Source organism: Rhinatrema bivittatum, chromosome 4 (assembly GCF_901001135.1).
Source record: "Rhinatrema bivittatum chromosome 4, aRhiBiv1.1, whole genome shotgun sequence".
NCBI lineage: Eukaryota > Metazoa > Chordata > Amphibia > Gymnophiona > Rhinatrematidae > Rhinatrema > Rhinatrema bivittatum.
The window spans coordinates 343,137,851-343,161,496 of NC_042618.1; the positions used below are offsets into that span (position 1 = coordinate 343,137,851).

At 50.0% G+C, this 23,646-nt stretch overlaps 1 protein-coding gene across 2 annotated transcripts in view; it reads left to right on the top strand.

Annotated features, from left to right (window-relative positions):
- The window catches only part of HID1 (HID1 domain containing), a 70,077-nt gene that overhangs the window by 38,164 nt on the left and 8,267 nt on the right, over positions 1 to 23,646 (top strand). The window contains exons 2-14 of one of the 2 annotated variants that reach the window (XM_029600582.1): positions 524 to 673; positions 2,833 to 3,003; positions 3,359 to 3,472; positions 4,739 to 4,845; positions 6,037 to 6,156; positions 16,835 to 17,057; positions 17,182 to 17,238; positions 17,406 to 17,546; positions 18,880 to 18,970; positions 19,534 to 19,685; positions 20,116 to 20,194; positions 20,721 to 20,885; positions 23,224 to 23,451. In XM_029600582.1, coding sequence (XP_029456442.1) covers positions 524 to 673; positions 2,833 to 3,003; positions 3,359 to 3,472; positions 4,739 to 4,845; positions 6,037 to 6,156; positions 16,835 to 17,057; positions 17,182 to 17,238; positions 17,406 to 17,546; positions 18,880 to 18,970; positions 19,534 to 19,685; positions 20,116 to 20,194; positions 20,721 to 20,885; positions 23,224 to 23,451 — 1,798 coding nt within the window. Of the gene's footprint in view, positions 1 to 523; positions 674 to 2,832; positions 3,004 to 3,358; positions 3,473 to 4,738; positions 4,846 to 6,036; positions 6,157 to 16,834; positions 17,058 to 17,181; positions 17,239 to 17,405; positions 17,547 to 18,879; positions 18,971 to 19,533; positions 19,686 to 20,115; positions 20,195 to 20,720; positions 20,886 to 23,223; positions 23,452 to 23,646 lie in introns of those variants that run through there. The other variant, XM_029600583.1, reaches the window with a different exon arrangement.

Below are 23,646 nucleotides of genomic sequence, written 5' to 3' on the forward strand. Positions count from 1 at the left end.
TGAAAACATAAGACAGGTTGCAGATTATCAAATGAATGTAAGGCGCCATGCTTTATCGGACCCCTGTTTTCACACCATCAGTTCAGCGACTTCCCAAGCAGTTAGTCCATGAAAGAGATGCTGCCTACATCTGGTTTGCTGATCTTCATTTGTGCCTCTCCAAGTGGACTAACATGACGAGAATGCAATCTTTTGTCGGGCAGTTGCGAGAGGATTGTGTTCTGCATAATTTCCTGCTCTTTGCGCTGGTAGGGTGGTAAATGGGGTTGTTTAATTGGTAATACTTCATGTTTTTGTGATAAGGCTGGTGCTGTGTTTTGGTTTTGTTTTTATTTTCTGTTGCCATATTGCTGGTTTGTTTTATTATCGCTATGTACCTCACACTCTGTTTTGGATTGGCGATTATGCCTAGAAAGACAGAATAGATCGTGTGAATTCAGTTGAAATTCAGGAGCTCCTGGTTTGTAAGGTACATGGCACAGTTCCTTGATTTTTCTCTCTCTCTCTCTCTCTCTCTCTGCAGCCAGTGGAGGCAACGGACGATGCTTTCTGGGACCAATTCTGGGCGGACACAGCCACCTCGGTTCAGGACGTCTTTGCTCTCGTGCCGGCAGCAGAAATCCGGGCCGTGAGGGAAGAGTCTCCTTCTAACCTTGCTACACTATGTTACAAGGTACGATGGCCCTCTTCTCGTGTGCTTATATTCTCCTCACCTGTTCGGGTTTCATTGCCACGTATAGTGGCCAGATGCAATGGCTGTTTCCTGCGCAAACATGGGATGGAAAACCCTTAGAGGTGAATTTTAAAGCCCGACGCGTGAAGGAGTCGGGCTTGCGCGTGCCGACCGTATTTTTAAAAAGTGCCCATCCACGCATCTAAATACTGCAGCCTGCACACCTCGAATATCTCCCCCCCAAGAAAAGGGCGGGGGCGTGGCATGAGAGTTTCAGGGCCCGGCGAAGAGGTGCGTGTGTAAATACTCCCGCACTGAGGTCCCCTACCGTGTAACGTTACTTCTGCTCTGGATGATGTACAAGTCATAAAATAAAAGGATCGAGCCGTTTCTGAGGGTTTTAAAGGGTCTGGGGTAACTTGGGCTGTCAGACCAAGGTGAGGTGGTGTTGGAGGAGCTAGCTGTTAACTGGTTGAACTGGGAATGATGTGGCAGGCACCCCCTTTTAAAATCCCCCGACTCCGCGGGAGAAGCAGGATTTTACGCGCCCACTTAAAACTCGGCACACGCGCGCGTGGCCAGGCTGTTTTATGACATGCGCGCAAAATTATAGAATAGCCGCGTCCCTTGGCGCGGGCCGACACCCGCGCGCAAACGTCTGCCCGTGCGCCGGTCCGAAAGCTGCTGGCCTTAGCGCTTCTCTTGTGTGTGACTCGGGACACCGTACGGACTGACTTGGTCAGGCAGGAGGGGGTTTGTGGACTGATACAGGGGAAAGGATCATCATCGCCGCGCCCTCTTTTTTTTTTTTTTTTTAATAGAATTCGCTTGTGGGGTGCGATCCTCCCTCCCGTGCTGTGATGTGAGCTGCGTGCGTGGGGGGGTCTCCGGACAGCCCTGCGGGGGGAGCGAGTATATCTCGGACAACAGGTTCCATGTGCCTGGGAGGGAAAGGCTTTTCTCTTAAACCTCTGGGGAAATACCAGTTCGCTTTTTTTTCCTCTCGTGGTCCACCACAAACCACTGATGGGACTTTTTTTTTTTGTAACTTCGTTTTTCTTTGGTTCTCGGTCACTATCTCATCTGAACGCCCCGCCGCTGAGAGTGTTTTCCTTTTGGTTTCGGCCTCGCCTCGGGCTCCAGATTTGAAAGCACTTGATATTGCTGCTTGCTCCTAGTAAGCCCAGAGCGGAGTCTGAGCCCGGAGCGAAAGGACGTGCCTGGGGCTTCCGCCCTCCGGTGCCGTTCACTCTTTCGGTACCAGAAAAGAGTTCTTGCGTAGGCAGTGCCTGGCCACAGGCCAGGGGAGGATTTTTAGAAAAAGAATTCCCCACTCGAGAAAAGAAGGGAGCAAACATGAGGTGGAAGGGGGTAGAGAGCACTGAGGAGGCCGAAAGAAAATTTGGAGAAGGGCCTGCTAAGACGGCAAACGTTATCTGTCTTGGGCCTGATAAGGAAGATCACCAGGGAATAAGCAGGAAAGGTGCCGACGGGTGTGCGCTGCTGCTGCCTTCTGGATTTGGGGCTCTCTTTCTCGCTTGCCTTCTGTCTGTCACGGTGGTATCTGCCTTCCCAACAGTACAGGGGCTGCAGTTTGTTCCTTTCTGTCCAGCCGAGTCCGGGGTTTGGGGGGACCTGTCTGTGCAAGGCCGCTCTCGCGCGATGCTTAACCTGCCTGCCTGTCACTATTGCGAGGCAAAGCCCGGCGCCCGTCCGTGCAGCCCGTTGCTCGGTATTTCCTGGCTGATGAGGCTTTGTACCTTTTTATATTCGATTGATCGTGACAGTGCAGAGGGGGGGGGGGGCTGTAACGGCGTAGGCACTGCAGGGAACAGTGGGTGATGGCGTGGGGGGGGCTGAAGAGGGCTGCGGGTGGCAGCGTGGGGGCTGGGACCGCACGTGTGCTGTAGAGGGCTGTGCGTGGTGGCGTGGGGCCTGGGATGGTGCAGGCACTGTTCGGGGGGGTGGGGGTGTGTGTGTAGGTGGTGGAATGGGGGGCTGTGAACGGTATAGGGGCTGCGAGTGGCAACGGGACTGTCGTGATGGGGTAGGCGCTGTGGCTGGCAGCGTGGGGGGCAGCCGGGTGTTTCAGGGACTCGGCTGAAAGTGGAAGCCCCTCCCCCCCAGTGTCTGACCCTTGCTTGGTTTTCGTCCTGTAGGCCGTGGAGAAGTTGGTTCAGGGAGCGGAGAGTGGCTGCCACTCAGACAAGGAGAAGCAGATTGTCCTGAACTGTATTCGGCTTCTCACCCGCATCCTGCCGTACATCTTCGAGGACCCTGACTGGCGAGGCTTCTTCTGGTCCACTGTCCCTGGAGCCGGCCGGGGAGGGGTCTGTATCCATTTTGTGTTAGGGGATCTTTCTGTAGAGGGGTGGGGGGTGGGGGGAGGGAACATAAACCCCTCTCTATCCCCCTTCTCTGGCGCCCGCTTGTTCAGGTACCTATATTGACCATGGTGACCACATTAATCCATGGATATTGAATGGAGGATGATAAACCAAGGGTAAATACAAATACGATTGCTCCCATCCCCTCAGCATTTCCTTTCTGTTCTCTGCCCCTGCATATTCATCGTGGAAATCCTGAAAATCTGCCTGTCCCAGGACAGATTCGGGATGCCCTGTTTTTTAGCCTCTGACTTTGAGGGCCTGACGCCGCCTCTCTCTCTCTCTCTCTATTTCTTAGGGGAGTGAAGAAGATGAGAATGCCAGGCCGCTGGCGGAGTCCCTGCTGCTTGCTGTGGCCGATCTGCTTTTCTGCCCAGACTTCACGGTCCAGAGCCATAAGAAGAGCGGTGCGGTGAGAGCCAGGAGCCTCCCTGTGGGTGGCTGGCTTGGGACGGTTTGCAATATGGAAGGGTGCCCGGGAACAGCCAGTCCTGTGTCTGTGGCCCTGCGAGGGGGGGGGAGGACAGGAGTGTCAGGGGAGGATGGTCACATGTTTCAGTCTGGCATGTTTCCAGATGCAAGAGGCGGTGGTGGTGGGGGGGGAGGACTGGTGTCCTCTGCCTCGGCGTGAATGTTACTGAGGATGTTGTGCGTATGCGCTGTCGGAGACGAAGCAGCGAGGACGCTCCTAGGTGCTGCCGAGTCATTCCCGATTCTGTTGAGCTGCTGTCCCGACGTGCTGAGCCGTCGGTGCTGTTATTCAGCCGTGTCGTCTGCCCTTTCTGCGAAGCTTCATTCAGCTCCTGCTCTGTGCATCATCGCCAGATGTGTGGGGGGCGTGAGGAAAGCCAGGCACATTACCTGGAGGTGCGGTGGGAGCCCGAGGCAGGACAACAGATGGAGGCTGTTCCTTAGAAATCTCACTGTGACATTTTAATAAGGGTATACACAATGTGATGTATCCCTCTCACTCCCCCACCCCCGACCAGTGACGAAGCTGATCCCTGTCCTCTGTCCGGTCACAGGGTCAGCTGGTAGGATGATGCTCAGTCTCTCCTGGCTTTTAGGAAGATTCCAGATCTGCCACAGATAAGGGAGAGATTTTGTAGTGTATTAAACTCCTCTCATTGCCTCCCCCCCCCGCTGGCTGTGCCCAGTAGAGGTTGGTTCTGAATATGCCTAGCACCAGCTTTGCTGCTGCTCTTAAGGGCATTCGCCAGAGCAAAGTTTCCCCCCCTCTCAGTGCTCCTCGGGACAGGAACTGCAGGGAGTGTAGTGGCGGATGAGCATACCCCTCCAGTCCCATCCTTCTCCAGCAGGGGGTGCTGGAGGCAATGGTTTAGATATGAAGGCTATGGGATAGCGGGAATAATTGCAGAGAATGGTTTAGGAGTGCTTAGCTGTTGGGGGAGGGAGAGGGGGGCGCTCGGAGCCTCTTCTAGCAGGGGGAGCTGCATATCCAAGTGTGAGCGCAGAGATTCTCCTCTCCTCATGGGACTGGCTCTAAGGAACAGTGGATACTGAATGTTTAGCTTGGTGCTTCTAGTATTTCACCTAGCGCTGACCTAGTTTCGGCAGCACCATCTCTCACTGCTCTGGTCTCTGCTGTCTCCAAAGAGGCCTCCCTTGCGTCCGCACCTGAAATGCTGACCTCTGATTCCTTCCTTGTGCACTGCAGGAGTCGGCGGAGGACATTCACTCTCTTGACAGCTGTGAATACATCTGGGAGGCTGGTGTTGGCTTTGCTCACTCCCCCCAGCCCAACTATGTTCATGACTTGAACAGGTAAAGCTGTGGGACTGGGGGGTGCAGCAGGACTCAGCAGCCACTATCCTGTCAGGTTATCTGTCAGAGGCACAGAGGGGTTGCATGAGGCTTTAAGGTGTGGAGAGGCCGCAGCGTGCTAAAGGTCATTGCAAGTGCCAGCTACCTGTGCTAAAATGTCAGCTACAAACCTTTTCAAAATTCACGGACTAGGTGCGCCGGACTCGTGATGCATGCGGCCAGCACAGCCAGTCTGCGAATTTTAAAAGTCCTTGAAAGGGTTCTGCCTGTGGGATGAGTTCCGGCTGCCTATGCCAGCTGCTTCCGGTGGTCTCGCTCTTCTTTTCGGTGGCCGGTGGGAATGCGTCCCATCGGCAACCCCACATTTCTCCCATGAGCCCCGATGACCCTTTTTTTTTGTCTAGCATCTGAGACTTTTTTTTTTTTTTTTGGAGCTGGCTGAGGTTCAGGCAATATTTGGGCAGGCTTAATGTCGCCAAGCCTGTTACACCCTCCTTCTGCGGCTCGAGAGGTGAAGATGGTGAGAGTTGCAGATTGTGGCTGTGTCAGGCTGCTTTAGTGGTTTTGATTTCCTAGCTTGGGTCCTCTACTCCTCTGGTTGGCTGGGGGGGGGGGGGGGGGGGGGGGGGGGGGGGGGGGGGCTGCGGGGGCAGCGTTCACAGTCCCTGATGGATCAGTCGCTGTGCAATGGTGACACCTAGTGGTCAGATTTAGGACCCATGATTGCAGGGTAACAAAAGGAGCCCTGGTGTGAGGCCGCCTGCTGCGGTGACTGGACTGAACGTAAGCTGGGAAGGAATATACAAGAGAAGAAAAAAATATCCCTGGTTCCAACTTAGCTGAAACTGCAAAAAGGGCAGCAGGAAACTGTCAGGTCAGAAAAAAATTTAAAAAACAGGGAGCGTGTTTAAGGTTTGTTAGTGAGGGAGGTCACAGAGATGCAATTATTTTTTTGAAGAGCTACAGGGAAGAGGTTATTTGTTCTCAGATCATGCATGGTGACACCTGAACCCATCTCATCCTTTTTTTTTGGGAGATGTGGTAGCAGGGAGCTGAGGCTTCGTTGCCACGGTTCTCTCGTATCCTCCTCCTGGGCCATCTCCACTGGAGATTTCAGTGTTTCCCCGTTTTGATGCACTACCACTTCTGTTCCCTGACCTTCCCCTGTTTCTGCTGTTTTGTTTTTGGAAGGACGGAGCTGCTGAAGCTTCTGCTGACTTGTTTCTCGGAAGCCATGTACCTGGCACCTTCTTCCGAGAGTGGCAGTGGCATCAACCCCTGGGTACAATTCTTCTGCTCCACCGAGAACAGGTGAGACAGATGGGACAAAGTGAGACCCCCCGCGCTGTGAGATGAGGAACAGACTATGATGGGGTGGGGGTAAGGGTAAGAAAACCCTGTGATGGGGGTTAAGGGTGAGAAAACCCTGAGCTGTGTGATGAGGAGCAGATTGTGTTGGGGAGAGGTGAGGGTGAGAGACTCCTGTGTTGTGTGATGAGGAGCAGACTCATCAATTTTTGATCTCTAACTGTCCTCATTTTTCAGGTCAGTAAAGGATTAATGTTCAGAAGAATGTAGCCACCTAACAAAGGGGATAGGCAGCTAAATCCCACGGGGTGAAGATTCACTTGTTGGCTGGATTTAGGCATGCAGAAAGAGGGCTGGCCTAGAGACATCCCCAGAGTCAGCGGGAAGGCTTGGCCAGCTAGCATAGATTTTTCAGCACTAGCTGGCTAAACTTAGATGGTTAACCCCCAGGTACAGAAAAGGCAGGCCTAAATCTTACTGAGCTAGATTTAGGGATAATTTTGCCTGAAATCTAGCTGGCTAAGTTTTTTAGCTGGTTATTTTAGATGCTGGGGGAGGCAACTGAATTTAGGCTTCTTAAAGATTAGTGGTGTGGGAGATTTATTTATCAATTTTTATATACCGTCGTTCGGTAGATGAGTACTGAGGAAGGGATAGAGAAGACTTGGATTTTGTCAGTGTTTTATATGCTACTGGCAGCCCTGCTAATGAAGCTGGAGTTGGCTACTGATGAAGTCCTGCCTTAAGAACTGCTTTTCATTAAGGTCATGTGAGCCATTCCTTCGAGGATGGTTTGCAGAGACTGCCCCCTGGTGGTGAAGTGTGATAGTCCGATATAGCCCATCCATGTATTTATTTTTTTAATCAATTCATTAATTAGTATCTAGTGCATGGCTTTCCGTTGGTAGCTCAAGGCAAATTACATTCAGGTACAGTAGGCATTTCCATGTCCCTGAGGGCTTACACTCAGGGAGGATAACTCTGAAGCATGTGCGCGTGTGTTTGGGCGCACACAATTTGACTATAGTAGTTTTTAACGTGCATGTATCACATAGGTGTATGTTATAAAATACCTTATGCACCACATGTATGCACGAATACATGTGATGCATTGAGAGCACATATTTCAATGCATGGAACACAGGTGCTTTACCCACCGATTTTAAACACGTGCGAGCATATAATTTACGTGCAAATGTAAACGAGGACTTACTCGCACAAGTCCTCATTTGCACACGTTAACTCAGCCGATTTTATAAAATGCGGGCGTGGAGGAAATTACCAGTTTTTCCAATTAGTCTACCAGTTCACCCAGTCCTACCCCAGGCCATTGAGACCCTCGGAGTTCAGCCTGAACTCTTCCCAGTTTAACAAGACCTGCTACCCCCCTCCAATCAGTACTACACGATAAACACTTGTTATCACTTACGCCAGGTAATTAGCAGGTGGAAAAACACACGAGTAAGTTGGAAAAGATGGCACATATGTGTCTTTGAAAATAGCAACTTATGTGCACGCATGTTGGCCAAGTCCCAGAACATCCCTAGGCTTCCACCTTTTCTATGCGTGTATATTCGCACGCAAAAGGGAATATCTGAACATAGTTGTGGCTTTTTATAAAATACAAATATATTAATCCTTCTCCCCTCTATTAGCAAAATCCTGCTAAAAGAGACTCTGGCAATTTCTAAAATGACCTTCATAATAGGCAACATCGATCTGTGTTACCACTTATTGCTCTGCCTTATTGGTCATTGTCACAGTTTCTTGGAATCATGCCGTGAAATGTAGAATCAGATGCCCGCTATCAATTAAATCCTCCGCTATGAATATAAATCATCCAGCCCGACACCGGATCGCGTTTCGAACATACCAAATTCTTCTTCAGGAGGCACAAGTAGCACCTCTGTTACGACTATCCAATCCGGGAAGTGGATCCTTGGGCCGGCCGGCCAGGAAGGACGACCGGGAGGCAGAACACACACTGGGCTGACGAGCTTCACCTGGAAACCCGTGATTCCTCCAGAGGAGCTGTAGGAACCCGGGTCGCTAGGGCTTAGGCGTCTTCACCCTGGAAGTCCGAGGTCCCCCCAGGAGGAGCCCGTAGGGACCCGGACCGCTGGGACTTAGGCGAAGTACTGATGAGCCCAGGAAGAGTGTGAACCGGAGTCAGGACTGGCTGCAAACAGGCAAAGTGAAGTCACGGAACTGAGTCAGGACTGGAGGCTGGCAGCGGAGACGGAGTCACGGACCGGAGTCGAGGCGGGCGGCAGTCAAGCAGGGTCGGAGTCACAGGCAGAAATCAGGGCAGGCGGCAAACTGGCAAAGTCAAAGTCACGAGCTGGAATCAAGGCAGGCGGCAAACAGGAACCAACGATTAAGCAAGCAGAATACAAGGCAGGCAGGCAGGAATCAGGAACCGACAGGAGGCAACTAGCACTTCAGAAAGTGACCTCGTTGCTAGGCAAAGATAGAATCCCCGGGCTCGGTTTAAATCCCCCTTACTGGCGTCTGACGTCATCAGGAGGCGGATTCTGACATCCGGGGCTGCACCAATAAAACGGCGGTCCTCGCGCGCGCGGCACTCCAAGGGGGCGGAGTCTTTGGCGGCGTCTCCCTCGTGGAGACGCCGCTGCCATGCGGCTTGGGAGGCCCAGGAACCGGCGGTTTTCAGCCGCTGCCACGCGGCTCGAGAGGCTCGGGGACCGGCGAATCGCGGCGCCTCAGAAGGAGGTAAGGGCCCGGTCACTGCCCCAGTGACCGGAATCGCAACAGTACCCCCCCTTTTACGCCCCCTCCTAAGAGGACCAGGTTTTCCAGGATTGTCCAGGTGATATTGGGTCAGCAGAGACTTGTCAAGAATATTCCGTGCCGGTTCCCACGAATCTTCCTCCGGACCACAACCCTCCCAGGCAAGTAAGTACTCCCTGCGCCGACTATGGAAGCGCACATCCTTCACCCCATGTCCTGGTACACCGGATCTGCAGGTGTTGAAGCGGGTACCTCATCTTGAGTGATGCGATGGAAACGGGAGTACACTACAGGTTTTAAGAGGGACACATGAAACACATTGTGGATGCGTAGGGTTGAAGGCAGCCGAAGCCGATATGAAACCAGGCCTATCCGTTCTGCCACAGGAAATGGTCCACAAAACTTGGGAGCTAGCTTGCGGGACCGTCCTGGAAAATGATGGTTCTTGGTGCTTAACCAAACCTTGGACCCAGGCAACAATTCAGGGCCTGGACGTCGATGACGATTGGTAGTATCCTGTGCTTTTCGAGCAGCAGTAGCGAGTCGTTGTTGAAGTAGTTTCCAGAGTTGATGAAGTTGCGCGGCCATAGTTTGAGCCGCTGGTGAAGGAACTTCAACCGGAACTGGAACAGGAGACCGAAGATGTCGTCCAAAGACAGTTTGGAACGGAGATTGCCCTGTAACTGAATGGATGTGATTATTGTAGGCAAACTCGGCCCATGGGAGTAAGGAAACCCAATTATCCCTACGTTCTGAAATGAAGCTCCGAAGGAAAGTCTTGAGAGCGATTCATCCGTTCAGTCTGTCCATTGCTCTGTGGGTGAAACGTGGTGGACAAATTCAACTGTACTCCGAATTTCTTGCACAGAGCGCGCCAGAAGCGGGCCGTAAACTGTGGTCCTCGATCGGAGACAATGCTCTGCGGAAGACCATGGGCTCGAAAGATGTGCTGAGTAAATAAGGCTGCTAGTTCTGGTGCAGATGGCAGTTTAGGCAGCGGAACTAAATGCACCATCTTAGAGAACCGATCCACGGTGACCCATATTACCGTGTTGTCATCAGATGGGGGCAAATCCACTACAAAATCTGTGGCAATATGGGTCCAAGGTTCTGTGGGTATGGGCAGAGGATGAAGAAGACCCCAAGGCCGTCCAGTTAGCGGTTTCTGTCTGGCACAAGTCGGACATGCCGCCACATATTCTCGCACATCCTGCCGAACTCGTGGCCACCAATAGTATCGGTTCAAAAGAGTTAATGTTCTCTCCTGACCGGCGTGACCTCCCGTAAGGGAGTCGTGGGCCCATTCTAACACCCTTCTACGATCCCGTCGAGAAACGACCACCCTTCCTTGCGTGGATACACTGGTGCCAGCAAGGAGAACTCGGGCCGGATCGATAATGTACTGTGGGGGGTCATCTTTTTCTTCGAAAATGGTGTTACGTGATAAGGCATCAGCCCGGACATTTTTAGCGGCAGGCCGGTACTTCAGAATAAAATCAAATCGGCTGAAGAAAAGAGACCACCTAGCTTGCCGAGGATTAAGGCGCTAGGCCTGTGCTAGGAACTCGAGATTCTTATGGTCAGTGTATACGGTGACCTGATGCTGGGCTCCCTCCAGCCATTGTCTCCACTCCTCGAAACCTTATTTAATGGCCAGTAGTTCCTTATCGCCAATTCCGTAGTTGCTTTCTGCAGGAGTGAACTTTTTGGAGAAGTATGAGCATGGTAATAGCTTCCCCGTGCTGGAGTATTGAGACAGAACCGCCCCTACAGCCACACTAGAAGCGTCCACCTCAACTATGAATGGACGCAAAGGATCAAGATGGCGTAAACATGTCCTCGTCAGGAACGCCTCCTTTAGGTCTTGAAACGCTTGACATGCTTCGGGAGGCCAGAGTCGAGTATCTGCCCCTTTTCTAGTTAGGGCCGTCAATGGTGCTACTAAACGTGAGTATCCAGGGATGAAATGTCTGTAGAAGTTCGCGAACCCTAAAAAGCGCTGCAAGGCTTATAATCCGATAGGTTGTGGCCATTTCTGGATTGCTGACACTTTCTCGGGGTCCATGTTGAACCCGGTAGCGGAAATAACATATCCCAAGAATGGTACCGAATCCTGTTCGAATAAACATTTCTCTAGCTTCGCATATAGGTGTTGCTCTCGAAGAATCTGGAGTACTTGTCGTACCTGGCGTCGATGAGACTTCAAGTCCTGCGAGAAAATAAGGACATCGTCCAGATACACAATAACACAAGAATACAATAGTTCACGAAGAATCTCATTCATGAGATACTGGAATACCGCTGGGGCGTTACATAACCCAAATGGCATGACCAGGTACTCATAATGCCCGTCCCGGGTATTGAATGCAGTTTTCCATTCATCCCTGGGACGGATCCGGACCAGATTGTAAGCCCCCCACAAATCCAGTTTAGTGAATACTCGAGCTCCCTGAAGTTTGTCAAGCAGTTCAGGAATTAATGGTAGCGGATAGCGGTTCTTCTTAGTAATGGTATTCAAACCCCTATAGTCAATGCATGGTCTGAGGGAACCATCCTTTTTAGCCACAAAAAAGAACCCCGCTCCTGCAGATGATTTAGATGGTCGGATGAACCCTTTAGTGAGATTCTCACGGATATACTCTGTCATGGCTTTAGTCTCAGGTTGAGAGAGAGGATAGACCCTACCTCGTGGAGGCGTGGTTCCAGGAAGTAAGTCTATAGCACAGTCAAAGGGGCGATGTTCGGGTAGAATCTCCGCTTTTTCTTTAGAAAAGACGTCCGCAAAGTCCGCGTAGGGAGCTGGGAGTGGAACTCCAATATGAGCCAATGGAATAGGTGGAACCGGTGTGGCCCTGATGCAGGACTGGAGACAATGTGAACTCCATCGAGTAATCTGAATATCATCCCAGCAAATCGTTGGTGAATGTAACTGCAACCAAGGTAAACCGAGGACAATCGGGTGCACAGAGCGCTCCAGGACCAAAAATGAGATTGTGTCTTCATGTAATATCCCGGTTTGAAGTATCAGTGGTTTCGTGATAACAGAGATACTCCCGGGCAACGGAGTTCCTTGGATGGAAGTAACCCGTAATGGTGGAACACGAGGTTGCGTGGATAACTGAAGTTGCTGAACTAAGGTCTGGGTGATGAAGTTCCCTCCAGCTCCGGAGTCAATGAGAGCTTGAGTTTCGAAGGAACCTCCGGAAAACCTTAAAGTTACAGGAACTGTACATTGAGGAGCAGCGTTGAAACAGCCCAGAAGACACTCCTCTGCTTCTTCTAGACTCGAGCGTTTTCCGGCCTTACTTTACATTGCGACAGGAAATGACCCTTTCCGCCACAATACAAACAAAGGCCCAGAGACTGGCGACAACGTCTCTCCTCCTCCGTCAAAGAAGTATTACCCAATTGCATGGGTTCCTCGGGAGAGGCCTCAGCGGACGCCCCCGTGGATCGAGGCATGGACACGAGCAGCCTCGAGAAAGTGGGAGCCAAAGGCACCATACGTTGGGGAGGACGTACCTCCTTGGCCCTCTGCTGCAGACGTTGGTCTATGCGTCCAGTGAGCTCGATGAGAGCGTTAAGGTCTTCGGGGATGTCTCGGGCTGCCAAGACATCTTTGATTCGTCCCGCTAAACCCTCAAGGAAAATCCCGCGCAGGGCGACATCACGCCAGCCTACTTCCAGCGCCAGCGTGCGAAATCCCAGCGCATATTCAGCCAAAGTGCGGGGTCCCTGGCGGAGCTGTAGTAATTCAGAGGTTGCAGAAGTCTGACGAGCGGGTTCATCAAACGCTGCTTTGAAATTAGCCACGAAGTGATCCAAATTGGAGAGAGTTGTGTCAGACGCCAGTAAGGGGGATTTAAACCGAGCCCGGGGATTCTATCTTTGCCTAGCAAACTGTTACGACTATCCAATCCGGGAAGTGGATCCTTGGGCCGGCCGGCCAGGAAGGACGACCGGGAGGCAGAACACACACTGGGCTGACGAGCTTCACCTGGAAACCCGTGATTCCTCCAGAGGAGCTGTAGGAACCCGGGTCGCTAGGGCTTAGGCGTCTTCACCCTGGAAGTCCGAGGTCCCCCCAGGAGGAGCCCGTAGGGACCCGGACCGCTGGGACTTAGGCGAAGTACTGATGAACCCAGGAAGAGTGTGAACCAGAGTCAGGACTGGCTGCAAACAGGCAAAGTGAAGTCACGGAACTGAGTCAGGACTGGAGGCTGGCAGCGGAGACGGAGTCACGGACCGGAGTCGAGGCGGGCGGCAGTCAAGCAGGGTCGGAGTCACAGGCAGAAATCAGGGCAGGCGGCAAACTGGCAAAGTCAAAGTCACGAGCTGGAATCAAGGCAGGCGGCAAACAGGAACCAACAATTAAGCAAGCAGAATACAAGGCAGGCAGGCAGGAATCAGGAACCGACAGGAGGCAACTAGCACTTCAGAAAGTGACCTCGTTGCTAGGCAAAGATAGAATCCCCGGGCTCGGTTTAAATCCCCCTTACTGGCGTCTGACGTCATCAGGAGGTGGATTCTGACATCCGGGGCTGCACCAATAAAATGGCGGTCCTCGCGCGCGGCACTCCAAGGGGGCGGAGTCTTCGGCGGCGTCTCCCTCGTGGAGACGCTGCTGCCATGCGGCTTGGGAGGCCCAGGAACCGGCGGTTTTCAGCCGCTGCCACGCAGCTCGAGAGGCTCGGGGACCGGCGAATCGCGGTGCCTCAGAAGGAGGTAAGGGCCCGGTCACTGCCCCAGTGACCAGAATCGCAACACCTCTTACAAATGAAAAGCACCCTGTTTTAGCTATTTCTTAATCCAACATGAAAAAAATGAGAAAAAAAACACTTACTCATATGTGTCAACATTCTCAGCTCTTAGCGGTGTTTTCTCCGGAAATGATAGTAACCGGAAGAGGACGTAATCAGTCTCCTTGATATACAGGGAAAAATGTCACTCCAATATCATCAGACACATTGCTTCAAAAAATGTTTTCAACTTATAAAATCCTCATGACTATTATAATAAAGAGTACCAGTCGATAGTGTTATTCAGTCCGTGAGGGTTAACAGTGGCTAGACGAAAAATCCACTGCTGTTCTTTTAGATTTAAGAGAATTTTAAGATATTCCCGCCCTGTAAATTCAAAGGAACCTTCTCTATAACCCGCCACTTCAGATCCTATAAATGATATTAGACGTGGTGCAATCAGTATATCCAAGTGATTTGTTCTGTAATCCCATACTATCTTGCCAGCAAGGGCCAATAACAGCTTGATCACACATGGAACAATTTTGACATGTCCAATGGCCTACCTGGCGTTCACTATCTTGGGTGAAACATGAACTCATTGATGAGTGCACTAGGTAATCTCATATATTTTTTCCATGACTGTAAGCTATGAGTGGGGCCTCAGAAAAAAATGGGATAAATCCGCAACACTGGCCAGTAATGATGTACGAGAGAGGCAGTTGTTGCTGATCTAGAGGAATACCTTAATATGCACACAGTAGGACTCATTACGTCGTTTGTCACATTGTCCAATAAAAGCCATTGTCTCTCCGCATTCTTTGCTCTTTTGTAAGCCTGCTTGATGAGATGATATGGATACCCACGTGCAAGCAATTTTTTGGACAATGTTTCTGCTTGTGTTTAAAAATTCAGTTCTGGTGGAACATAATCAACGTAACCATAAGAATTGTCCTACTGGTAAATTGCTTTTTAAACAATATGGGTGGAAACTGTTAAAATGCAATAATGTGTTTCTGTCACTAGATTTCCTGTATATGCTAGTACTGAATACATTATCTTGCTTAAGGGTGGTGATGTCTAAACAATTGATGGTACTGAAATGATTATATCATTTTGAAATGCAAATTGTCGTCTAAAGTATTTATCCAATCCCCAAATCAGAGTAAACTAGCTTCGTCAGACTGCCACAAAAAGAATATGTCGTCGATATATCTTACCCACATTGATATATGTTGAAAAAATGGCACTGAATACAAATGATGATCTTCAAAAGTAGCCATATACAGGTTGGATAACTCTGGGGCCATTGTGGCACCCATGGCAGTCCCCATGAATTTGTTTACAAAAGACATTGTTAAAGGAAAAATAATTCTCACATAGTGCCAAAGATGCTTATGATATCAAAAATTCTGTGGGTACTTGTTGTCGTATTCTGATGTCCAAGGTTTGTTTGGATGACTCGAAGGGCTTGATTTTGGGGGATTCTAGTGTATAAGGCTCTAATACCTAGCGTGACTAAATATGCTTGTTGTACGTTTGTCACTGTCTCCAAAATTCTCATCATTTGTTTCATGTCTTTAATATACGATCAAACTAAAGGCACAAAAGGTTGCAAAAAACGATCAACAGAAATGGACAGTGGTTCTAATAGCGACCCTATTGCTGTTACTATGGGTCTCTTAAATCTGAAAGAACAGCAGTGGATTGTTCGTCTAGACACTGTCCACCTTCACGGAATGAATAACGCCATCGATTGGTACTCTTTTTATTATGATATTTATTTATTTAGCCATTTTATATACCGTCATTCCAAGTGAGGATCACAGTGGTTTACATCATGACATAAATATTATTGGTAGCCAGTTACTCTCACATGATTTGTTCATATATCATAAATTTTAGCGCAAGACGTGTATATTGACTAAGGCGGACAGGGGAGGGGAAATATATAAGGGAGAGGTAGTAGGGAAGAGGTAGCAATTTTAACAAAAGGTGCTGTAGGGAAATAAAGGAGGGAAAGAGGATGAGCAAGAGTGCGTCAGTTACATTTATTTGTGTTGGGTTGGAAAGAAAGCAATAAGGGTTCCAGAAGTTAGGTTCATCATGGGTTTGTCAGTGTTGGAGCAAGTGAAGATTTCAGAAAAGTTAAGTGAGATTGTAGGCATTTTGAAATAACCGTGTTTTGAGGTCACGTCTGAATTTTTTTGTTTCAGTAGTTAGGTGTAGAGACTCAGATAGGGAGTTCCAAGCTAGGGTGAGATAACCTAGTACAAAATGTCATCTTTCTGAGACTTTCCTCACTCCAAAAGACGTCAAAACTTCACCAAGGTGTACTGTGCTGTTCGTACGTCTCACTTTACATGCGAAACTGGCCCCTAAACCCTAAACTACCACCAACACCTCACCTCAACCTATTAGATGGCCTTCCTATAGAGATATAAATAGGTGCATACTGTGAGGCCCTCCCCAGAGGCTCTGGGGAGGGCCTCACAGTATGCACCTTGGTGAAGTTTTGACGTCATTTGGAGTGAGGAAAGTCTCAGAAAGATGACATTTTGTACTAGGTTATCTCACCCTAGCTTGATGGTACCCTGTTATAGAGTCTCTCCCCCTCTCCCTCCCCTTAGCGCGAAAAATAGGGATTATCGCACCACGTGCCTCTTTTTCTTGTCAATGCGTTAACTTACCCCTAGATTAATGAAGAAATGTTATCTGGCTAATTTATACCAGATATTCAGCGGTGTGGACACGTTTACAAGGAAGTTGGCCAGATAAGTTTATCTGGGTAACGTGTCTGGATAAAGCCGAATGATTGCATTTATTTGGCTCAATCAGCCAACTAAGTGGTACCTCCCAGGATATTCGGTAAATTAGATTGTAAGCCCTCTGGGAATAGGGAAATACCGGCAGTTACATAAATGTAATCTGCTTTGAATACCAAAAAGCAGAATATAAATCAAATAAATAAATACATAGCCGACAAGCCTACTTAGCTGGATAACTCAGAGGCGTTCAGCATGGAGGGATTTTCAAAATCTCCACCCTTTGTCTAGCCAAGTCCGAACTTAGCCAAACAAATAGCGCTGAACATGTATCTCTGGGTTTCCAAAGTCTGTTGCCTTCTGCGACGCTCGGTAAACTTCTCACTAGAGGTGGCCTTGACATTGCTGCTGTCTTGTTGCCCGTAGACACGCACTCCCTCTCTTCACCTCACTCCTGAATATCGTCTGCGCCTATGACCCCGTGGGCTACGGGATTCCCTACAACCATCTGCTCTTCTCCGACTACCGTGAGCCTTTGGTTGAAGAGGCTGCCCAAGTGCTGATCGTCACTTTGGATTTCGACGCCTCCTCCACCACCAGCCCCACAGTGGATGGCACCACCACCAGCACTGCCATGGACGATGCTGATGTAAGGCTTTGTTTCTCCGGTTAACCCACCAAAGGGTATAGTAATGCTGCCTGCAGAGGTTTTCACCTCTGTTTTCTCTGTAGTAAACTCTTACCTTCTAATTAGAATTCTCCTTCTCATCCAGCCCCCGGGACCAGACAACCTCTTTGTGAATTACCTGTCCCGGATTCATCGGGAGGAGGTGAGAGAGAGGCCCTCCCTTAGCTTTCATGCTAGGGAAACAATTGTCCTGTAGAAGGAAGCAAGGGATTCTGGGCGTTCGTATTTACCTGGTTTACAGGCTGGTTGTGGTTTTTTTTTTTTCTATTTTTTTTTGTGCTCATCACAAGTTGCTCTTTCTGTCTTCAGGATTTCCACTTTATCCTGAAGGGTATTGCCCGTTTGTTGTCAAACCCACTGATCCAGACCTACCTTCCAAACTCCACCAAGAAGATCCAGTTCCATCAGGAGCTGCTGGTTCTGTTCTGGAAGCTCTGCGACTTCAACAAGGTAAGCAATCTGCCCAAGCAGTGCCTGGGGGGGGGCAGGCAGGAGGGGTGTAGGGAGGCTGGAAGGGGTAAGAATGAGAATTTGAACTAACCACAAAGCTTGCAAATCTCATTGTAGACTTTCTTTTTTCCCGTATTTCAAATGAAGTTCTTTTGGGTGGGGAGGTGGAGGGTGAGGGGTGTAGAGGTTTGAGGGGTCCTGATAGCCAGGGCACCATCATCCATAAAAAATCTGGTCCTCTGTGTTGCGATAAATGTGCCCCCTTATAGGGTAGGGTTGTTTAGAGAGATTAGTATATGGTTTGGGGTTAGAACAAAACATTTAAAAAAAATGTGTATAGGGAGTAGTGGAGCGGAGCATGAAGATTAGCTAAAGGACAACTTAAAAAAAAACAAAAAACGTGGGTGATTCCTTTCCTTTTGGTAAACAGGCATTGCAGATTTCCGTAACTACATGTAAACGATGCACTTTTGATAGGACGCACAATTTTAGACGTCCGTGCGCCCGATGCAATAAACATTTGAGCGCCAGAAACTCACATTTCTCCTTAGCGCGTCCTTTTTGCATGCTGCTCCGCTTTCTTTCTCATTGAAATATTGCGCCAGGCGCACGGGGGACGTGGACGTGCGCTCGCGTTCGGGGAAAACGTGCTTTTTTTTTTTTTTTTTTGCACCTGTCTTATTGCGTCGGCCTGTGAGGGTCCTGAAGAGAGACGAGGGCCACTTAATGTCTTGAGTTCAATCAGCTGACTGGGGCGCTGAGGTGACTAGGCCTTACGATGGCAGGAAGGTAAGGGTGGGGGGGGGGGTGTCATTCTCACATCTCGGTGCAGGGGACTGAGGAAGCGTCTGCTTACCCTGGTGGGCCAACAAGCGCATAACTGTTCAGTTCCGAGTTTTGATTGGCTGCCTGCAGAATTTCCAAAGTCGATTGGCTGGACCGAATACTACCCCACCGCCTGGCCCCCAAGTCCCAGAGCAGCTGTAAGTAAGCGCAGACTTTCCCATTGCCCATACTTTAAGCCTCTTTTAAAAAGCGGCATTCCAGGAGTTAGGTCGGGAGAGTGCAAGTGATTTTACCCTCAATTGTCCACCTTGCACGAATAGGGGGGGGCGCAAACGTCTGCAGGAAGCTTTTAGCACACCCACCACGTTGCAGGCAGCGGTGAAAGGGAAGTTCTCCGGGTAAGTTCCCTTTAGAGAATTCCCTAAAGCGTAAATACACTAAAAGTGCCCGTGCGCGTGGCCAGCACTGCGCACTATTAGAAAGGCGTCTCCCCGCCCCAAAATAACGTCACGCAAAGTTTTACCAACTCTGCCTCGCTCTCTCCTAGAAATTCCTCTTCTTTGTTCTGAAGAGCAGCGACGTGCTGGATATCCTGGTGCCCATCCTCTTCTTTCTGAACGACGCCCGGGCGGATCAGTGTGAGTTCAGGGTTTGGGTTGATGGAAAATGTCGCTTCTTGAGCCTCCAGAGCCGCAGAGCTAGGCCGGAGGGTGTTTGAGAAATCTGCCGGAGCTGCTGTTGCGCCGGTGTCTGCAGGGGAGCTTGGTGACTGACTGGCAACCGCAGAGGGCCACTAAATAAACATTTTAACATAAAACCTGAAACTGTTTCTCTGATGTTCATAGCAGGACGGCTGCCCTGACTCTGCATGGAGGGGAAGGGCTGGCTGCCTGGAAACAGCCAATGCCAGAATATTCTGGTGGGAGTGAATACCCGGTGTCCCTTCTCACCGGGATGCAGCTTAATCTCACCCCTGGGCGCGCTGGTGCCAGCTTCTGGGTGCTACTAGGGGAGCCCTGCTCTGCTCGTTCTGACTTCCCGAGGCGTCTGTACGTTCAGGCCCGCCCTTGACCTGCCTTTCACTGTCTGCCTGCATCTCTCTCTCTCTCTCTCTCTCTCTCTCTGTTCCTTTAGTCACTGGGTGGCAAGACAGTTTCTCCCTTCTCTTACCCTTTATTTATTTATGTATTTTTTCGACCAGCTCGTGTGGGTCTCATGCACATTGGGGTCTTCATTCTCCTGCTGCTCAGCGGAGAGCGCAATTTTGGGGTCCGGCTGAACAAGCCGTATTCTGTCCGAGTGCCGATGGACATTCCGGTGTTTACGGGCACGCATGCCGATCTTCTCATCGTGGTGAGTACGGGGCTCTCGGTGGCCTCCGTTGGCGCATGCACCCATTGTCCGGGGTTATTGGCTCCTGTCTGCTCCGCAGGCACTTAATGCCGGTCCTTTCTTCGCCATGAATATGGGCCGTGTACACTCTGCGGGGACACACGTACCGACCTTTTCCTTTTGGGCTGGGGTTCTGCACCTGCTCTGCGGACACACTTGCTTGTCTTTGCCATGAGTATGGACTCTTGTTTATCAGTCTGCCTGTTTCAGGCACTGGTACATGCCATTGCTGCGGAGAAGGTTGCCCCTGCATGCAGAATGAAGGGATCTATTATTTGTATTTGGGGGAAGGGTTATGCATTTTCCTTGTAGAGCATGAGAAGGAGATCTTGACACACACCGTAGCAGATGATTAAATTGTGTTTTCTTTTTGTGGGGGGTGGTGGTGTAGGTGTTCCACAAGATCATAACCAGCGGACATCAGCGTTTGCAACCCCTCTTTGACTGCTTGCTTACCATCATAGTGAACGGTAAGGTTCCCTGAATGAGGTCTGGATGCACTGCCATGCACTGTGGCTGCATCGGGGGGTCTGAGAGCAGTTATTACACAGAATTGCAGGCTAAGACTGGCCAGGAATAGAGGCAAACTCAGGAAGCTAGATTTGAGTCAGTACCAAGACTTTAGCTATTTAGAGAGATTATTACTGAGAAAAGTCTGGTGGGTGAGGGGGAGGGAAGTCACAGACAATGTGGAAATAGAAAACGTTTTACTAGATAATCACCGAATAAGACGTTAAATAGGAATATTTCTTTAGGTCAGAATAGATGTAAGGAAGATGTTTGTCCAGCAGATGGCACTATTTACCCGCTTACAAGAATACGGTTATTCCCTCTGCTGTGGGGACCGTGAACCTGCCGTCTGCAGTAGATTTTGGGTTTAGACTTGAAAGGGAGCTGACTAGGAAGTTGGTGGCACCTCCTCTATTGCCTGGCCTTGTGGCACTTTTTCTCATGCTCTCTCTTTTCTCTCACGTTGACCCTCTGCTTCATGGCCAGTTTCTCCGTACCTGAAGTCTCTCTCAATGGTCGCCGCTAACAAGCTTCTGCACCTGCTGGAGGCCTTTTCCACCACTTGGTTCCTCTTCTCAGCGGTCCAGAACCACCACCTCGTCTTCTTCCTGCTGGAGGTCTTCAATAACATCATCCAGTACCAGTTTGATGGTAAATGCCTCTGGCTGCAGCCTCCTCTGCTTCCCCTCCCTCCTTCTCCCCCCTCCAGTGGTAGGACGTCCTGGAGCATAGGGCTGTGTTGGGGGATGCGCCCCACCTGAAATGCACTGCGCTGGATGAATAGCGACCGGGGAGCCTGAGGTTAGAGGTTTGGCTGGTCATGCACTGGAGGTTTTTTAAGGGCAGGTTAGGCAAACATTGTCTGGGATGATACAGGTGTGATGGATCCTGCCACAGGGTGTGAGGACAGGCCAGAGGACCTCATGCAGTTTCTTCTAGCCGCTTTCTTCTGCGCTGCTGTGTGTGGGTGTTTTTGGGTACTTGCCAGGTTCTTATGGCCTGGATTGGCCACTGTTGGAAACAGGATGCTGGGCTTGATGGACCCTTGGTCTGACCCAGTATGGCATTTTCTTATGTTCTTATGAGGTTTTGCATGGCCAAGGAGAAAAATCATTCTTTTTTGGAGCCAAGCAATGTTGGACTGTGTGTAGGGAGCAGGGGGGGTGTGTGAGGAATGCTGGTCTTGTACACCATGGTCACGTGGAAAAGCCGAGTGCTGCCTGCCTTCACCGTACCACACCGTTCAACATCCCGAAAGCAGATGTTCAGGGGAGGGACAGGAAAGCGACCGCCTCCTGTATGGGGAGGAGTATTGTGACTTGGAATAGACGTGTCCCATCAGAGGAGGTGGGCTGAGGTAAAGGGGCTGTAGGCTGTCCAAGGAGAGGTCAGAGGGGAGATCTCTGGAGCCTGGTAAAGATAAGCTTTTTAAAATTCTAGGTATGGGGGGACCTTTCATTCAGGTGCTACACCGATTTATTGTGTAGATATAGCACAATTTGTTGTTAATACGTAGCTCAGTTTACTGAGGCTGCCAACGGTAGCTCTGGTGGTAAGTGCTGTGCTTTGATATGTAGAAAGCCATGGCTTCAAACCCCAGGTCTGCTGGTAGGGATTAGTCCTACTATGTGACTACCACTGGGAAAGATTTTCTTTGTATAAGACCACATGGCCTAGTGAATTAAAGGCATCTGATTTAAGATCAGAAGATCAAGGGGAGTCCCTTGTGGTTAAATGTCATCTTTTGTTCTCTTCAACATTTTCATTAGCAACATTATGGAAGGGCTATTGAGAAAGGTTTGCCTCTTTTGCAGATGATACCAAAATCTGTAACCAGGTAGATACTCTGGAAGGTGTGGAAAACATGAGGAGGGATCTGGTAAAGCTTGAGGAATAGTGTGGAGCCTGGCAGCTGAAACGTCATGCTAAAAAAAAAAAATGCAGCATCATGAATTTGGGCTGCAAAAATACAAGGGAGCGGTGCAGATTAGGGGATGAAATTCTGTGCACAAAACAAGAACGGAATCTAGGGTGTGATCGTTTGTGGTGATCTCAAGGTGGCCAAAGAGGTAGACAGAGCGATGGCAAAAGCCAGAGAAGGATGCTTGGGTGAATAGGTGGAGGAGTGATCAGTAGAAAAAAAAGGAGATTAAGTCTCTGTATAAGTCTCTGATGAAAGCTCATATGGGGTACTATGTGCAGTTCTGGAAACTGGACTTTAAAATGGATATAAATTGAATAGAGTTGGCCCAGAGGGCAGCCACTGAATTGGTCAGAAATCTTTATCATAAAGCATATGGGGGACAGACTTAAAGATCCAGACATGGGTGTTCTGGAGGGAAGGTGGGAAAGGGCAGATATAATAGAGACCTTTAAATGCTTCCAAGGATCAAATGCACAGTATATGGGTCTCTCTCTGAACAGAAAGGGGGCTCTGGAAGGAGAGGTGATGGGATGAAAGGAGGTAGGAGTAATCTGCAGAGAGGGTGCTGGATGCATGGAAGGGGCCTCCCCGTGGAGGTGGTGGAGACGGGGGAGCAGTGTCAGAATTCAAGAAAGCATGGGACAGTCTCGGGATCTGTGAGGGAGAGGACGGGACTTTAAAGCTGAGCAGGAGATGTGGATGGACAGCCTGGATGTGCCATATGGTCTTTGTCTACCATCATGTTCTATGTTTTCTCCCATCCTCGTGTGGGTCGGGCCCTTAATATGCCATGCAGCAGATAGCTAGCATGGTGTGCCTTGTGCCTTTTCCAGCCTGTGTTGGTGAAATAGTCCTCAGACTCGCGAGGCAATATCCAATAGAACTTGCCATTAGTAGCAGAATTTTAGCAGAAAAAAAAAATGACTCTGAGGATAAAGCAAAATTTGGTGGTTTTTTTTTTTTTTGCTCCTCGGCTGATCTCTTAATCTGCAGCACAAGCGTGTACCCGGGAGTGCTGCTTCCCACGGGCGCGCCACAGCTCAGCGTGTTTCTCTCTGTCCACAGGGAATTCCAGCTTGGTGTATGCCATTATCCGGAAGAGGAATGTCTTCCACCAGCTGGCCAACCTGCCCACGGACACGCCCACCATACAGAAAGCTCTGCAGCGAAAGAAGAAGTCGCCGGAAGCCATCTCCCGAACCAACTCCCAAGAAGGGGCCTCCATGGAAGGCTCCCGCCCCGCTGCGCCTGCCGAGCCGGGGACTCTCAAGACCAGCCTGGTGGCTACTCCAGGTAAGATGGGGCGTGCCGCTCCCCAGCCCCACCCCCACCTTTAACCTGTAATGTGGCTAGGCCGGGATGGCTTTATTTTTGTATTTGTACAAATAATTTAAAAAAAAAATGGAATAGAAGGACAAAGCAGATTTCCCAGACTGCCCAAGAGAAGGGCAGGACAAAAAAATTTGCCCATCCTTAATCAGGCTAAAA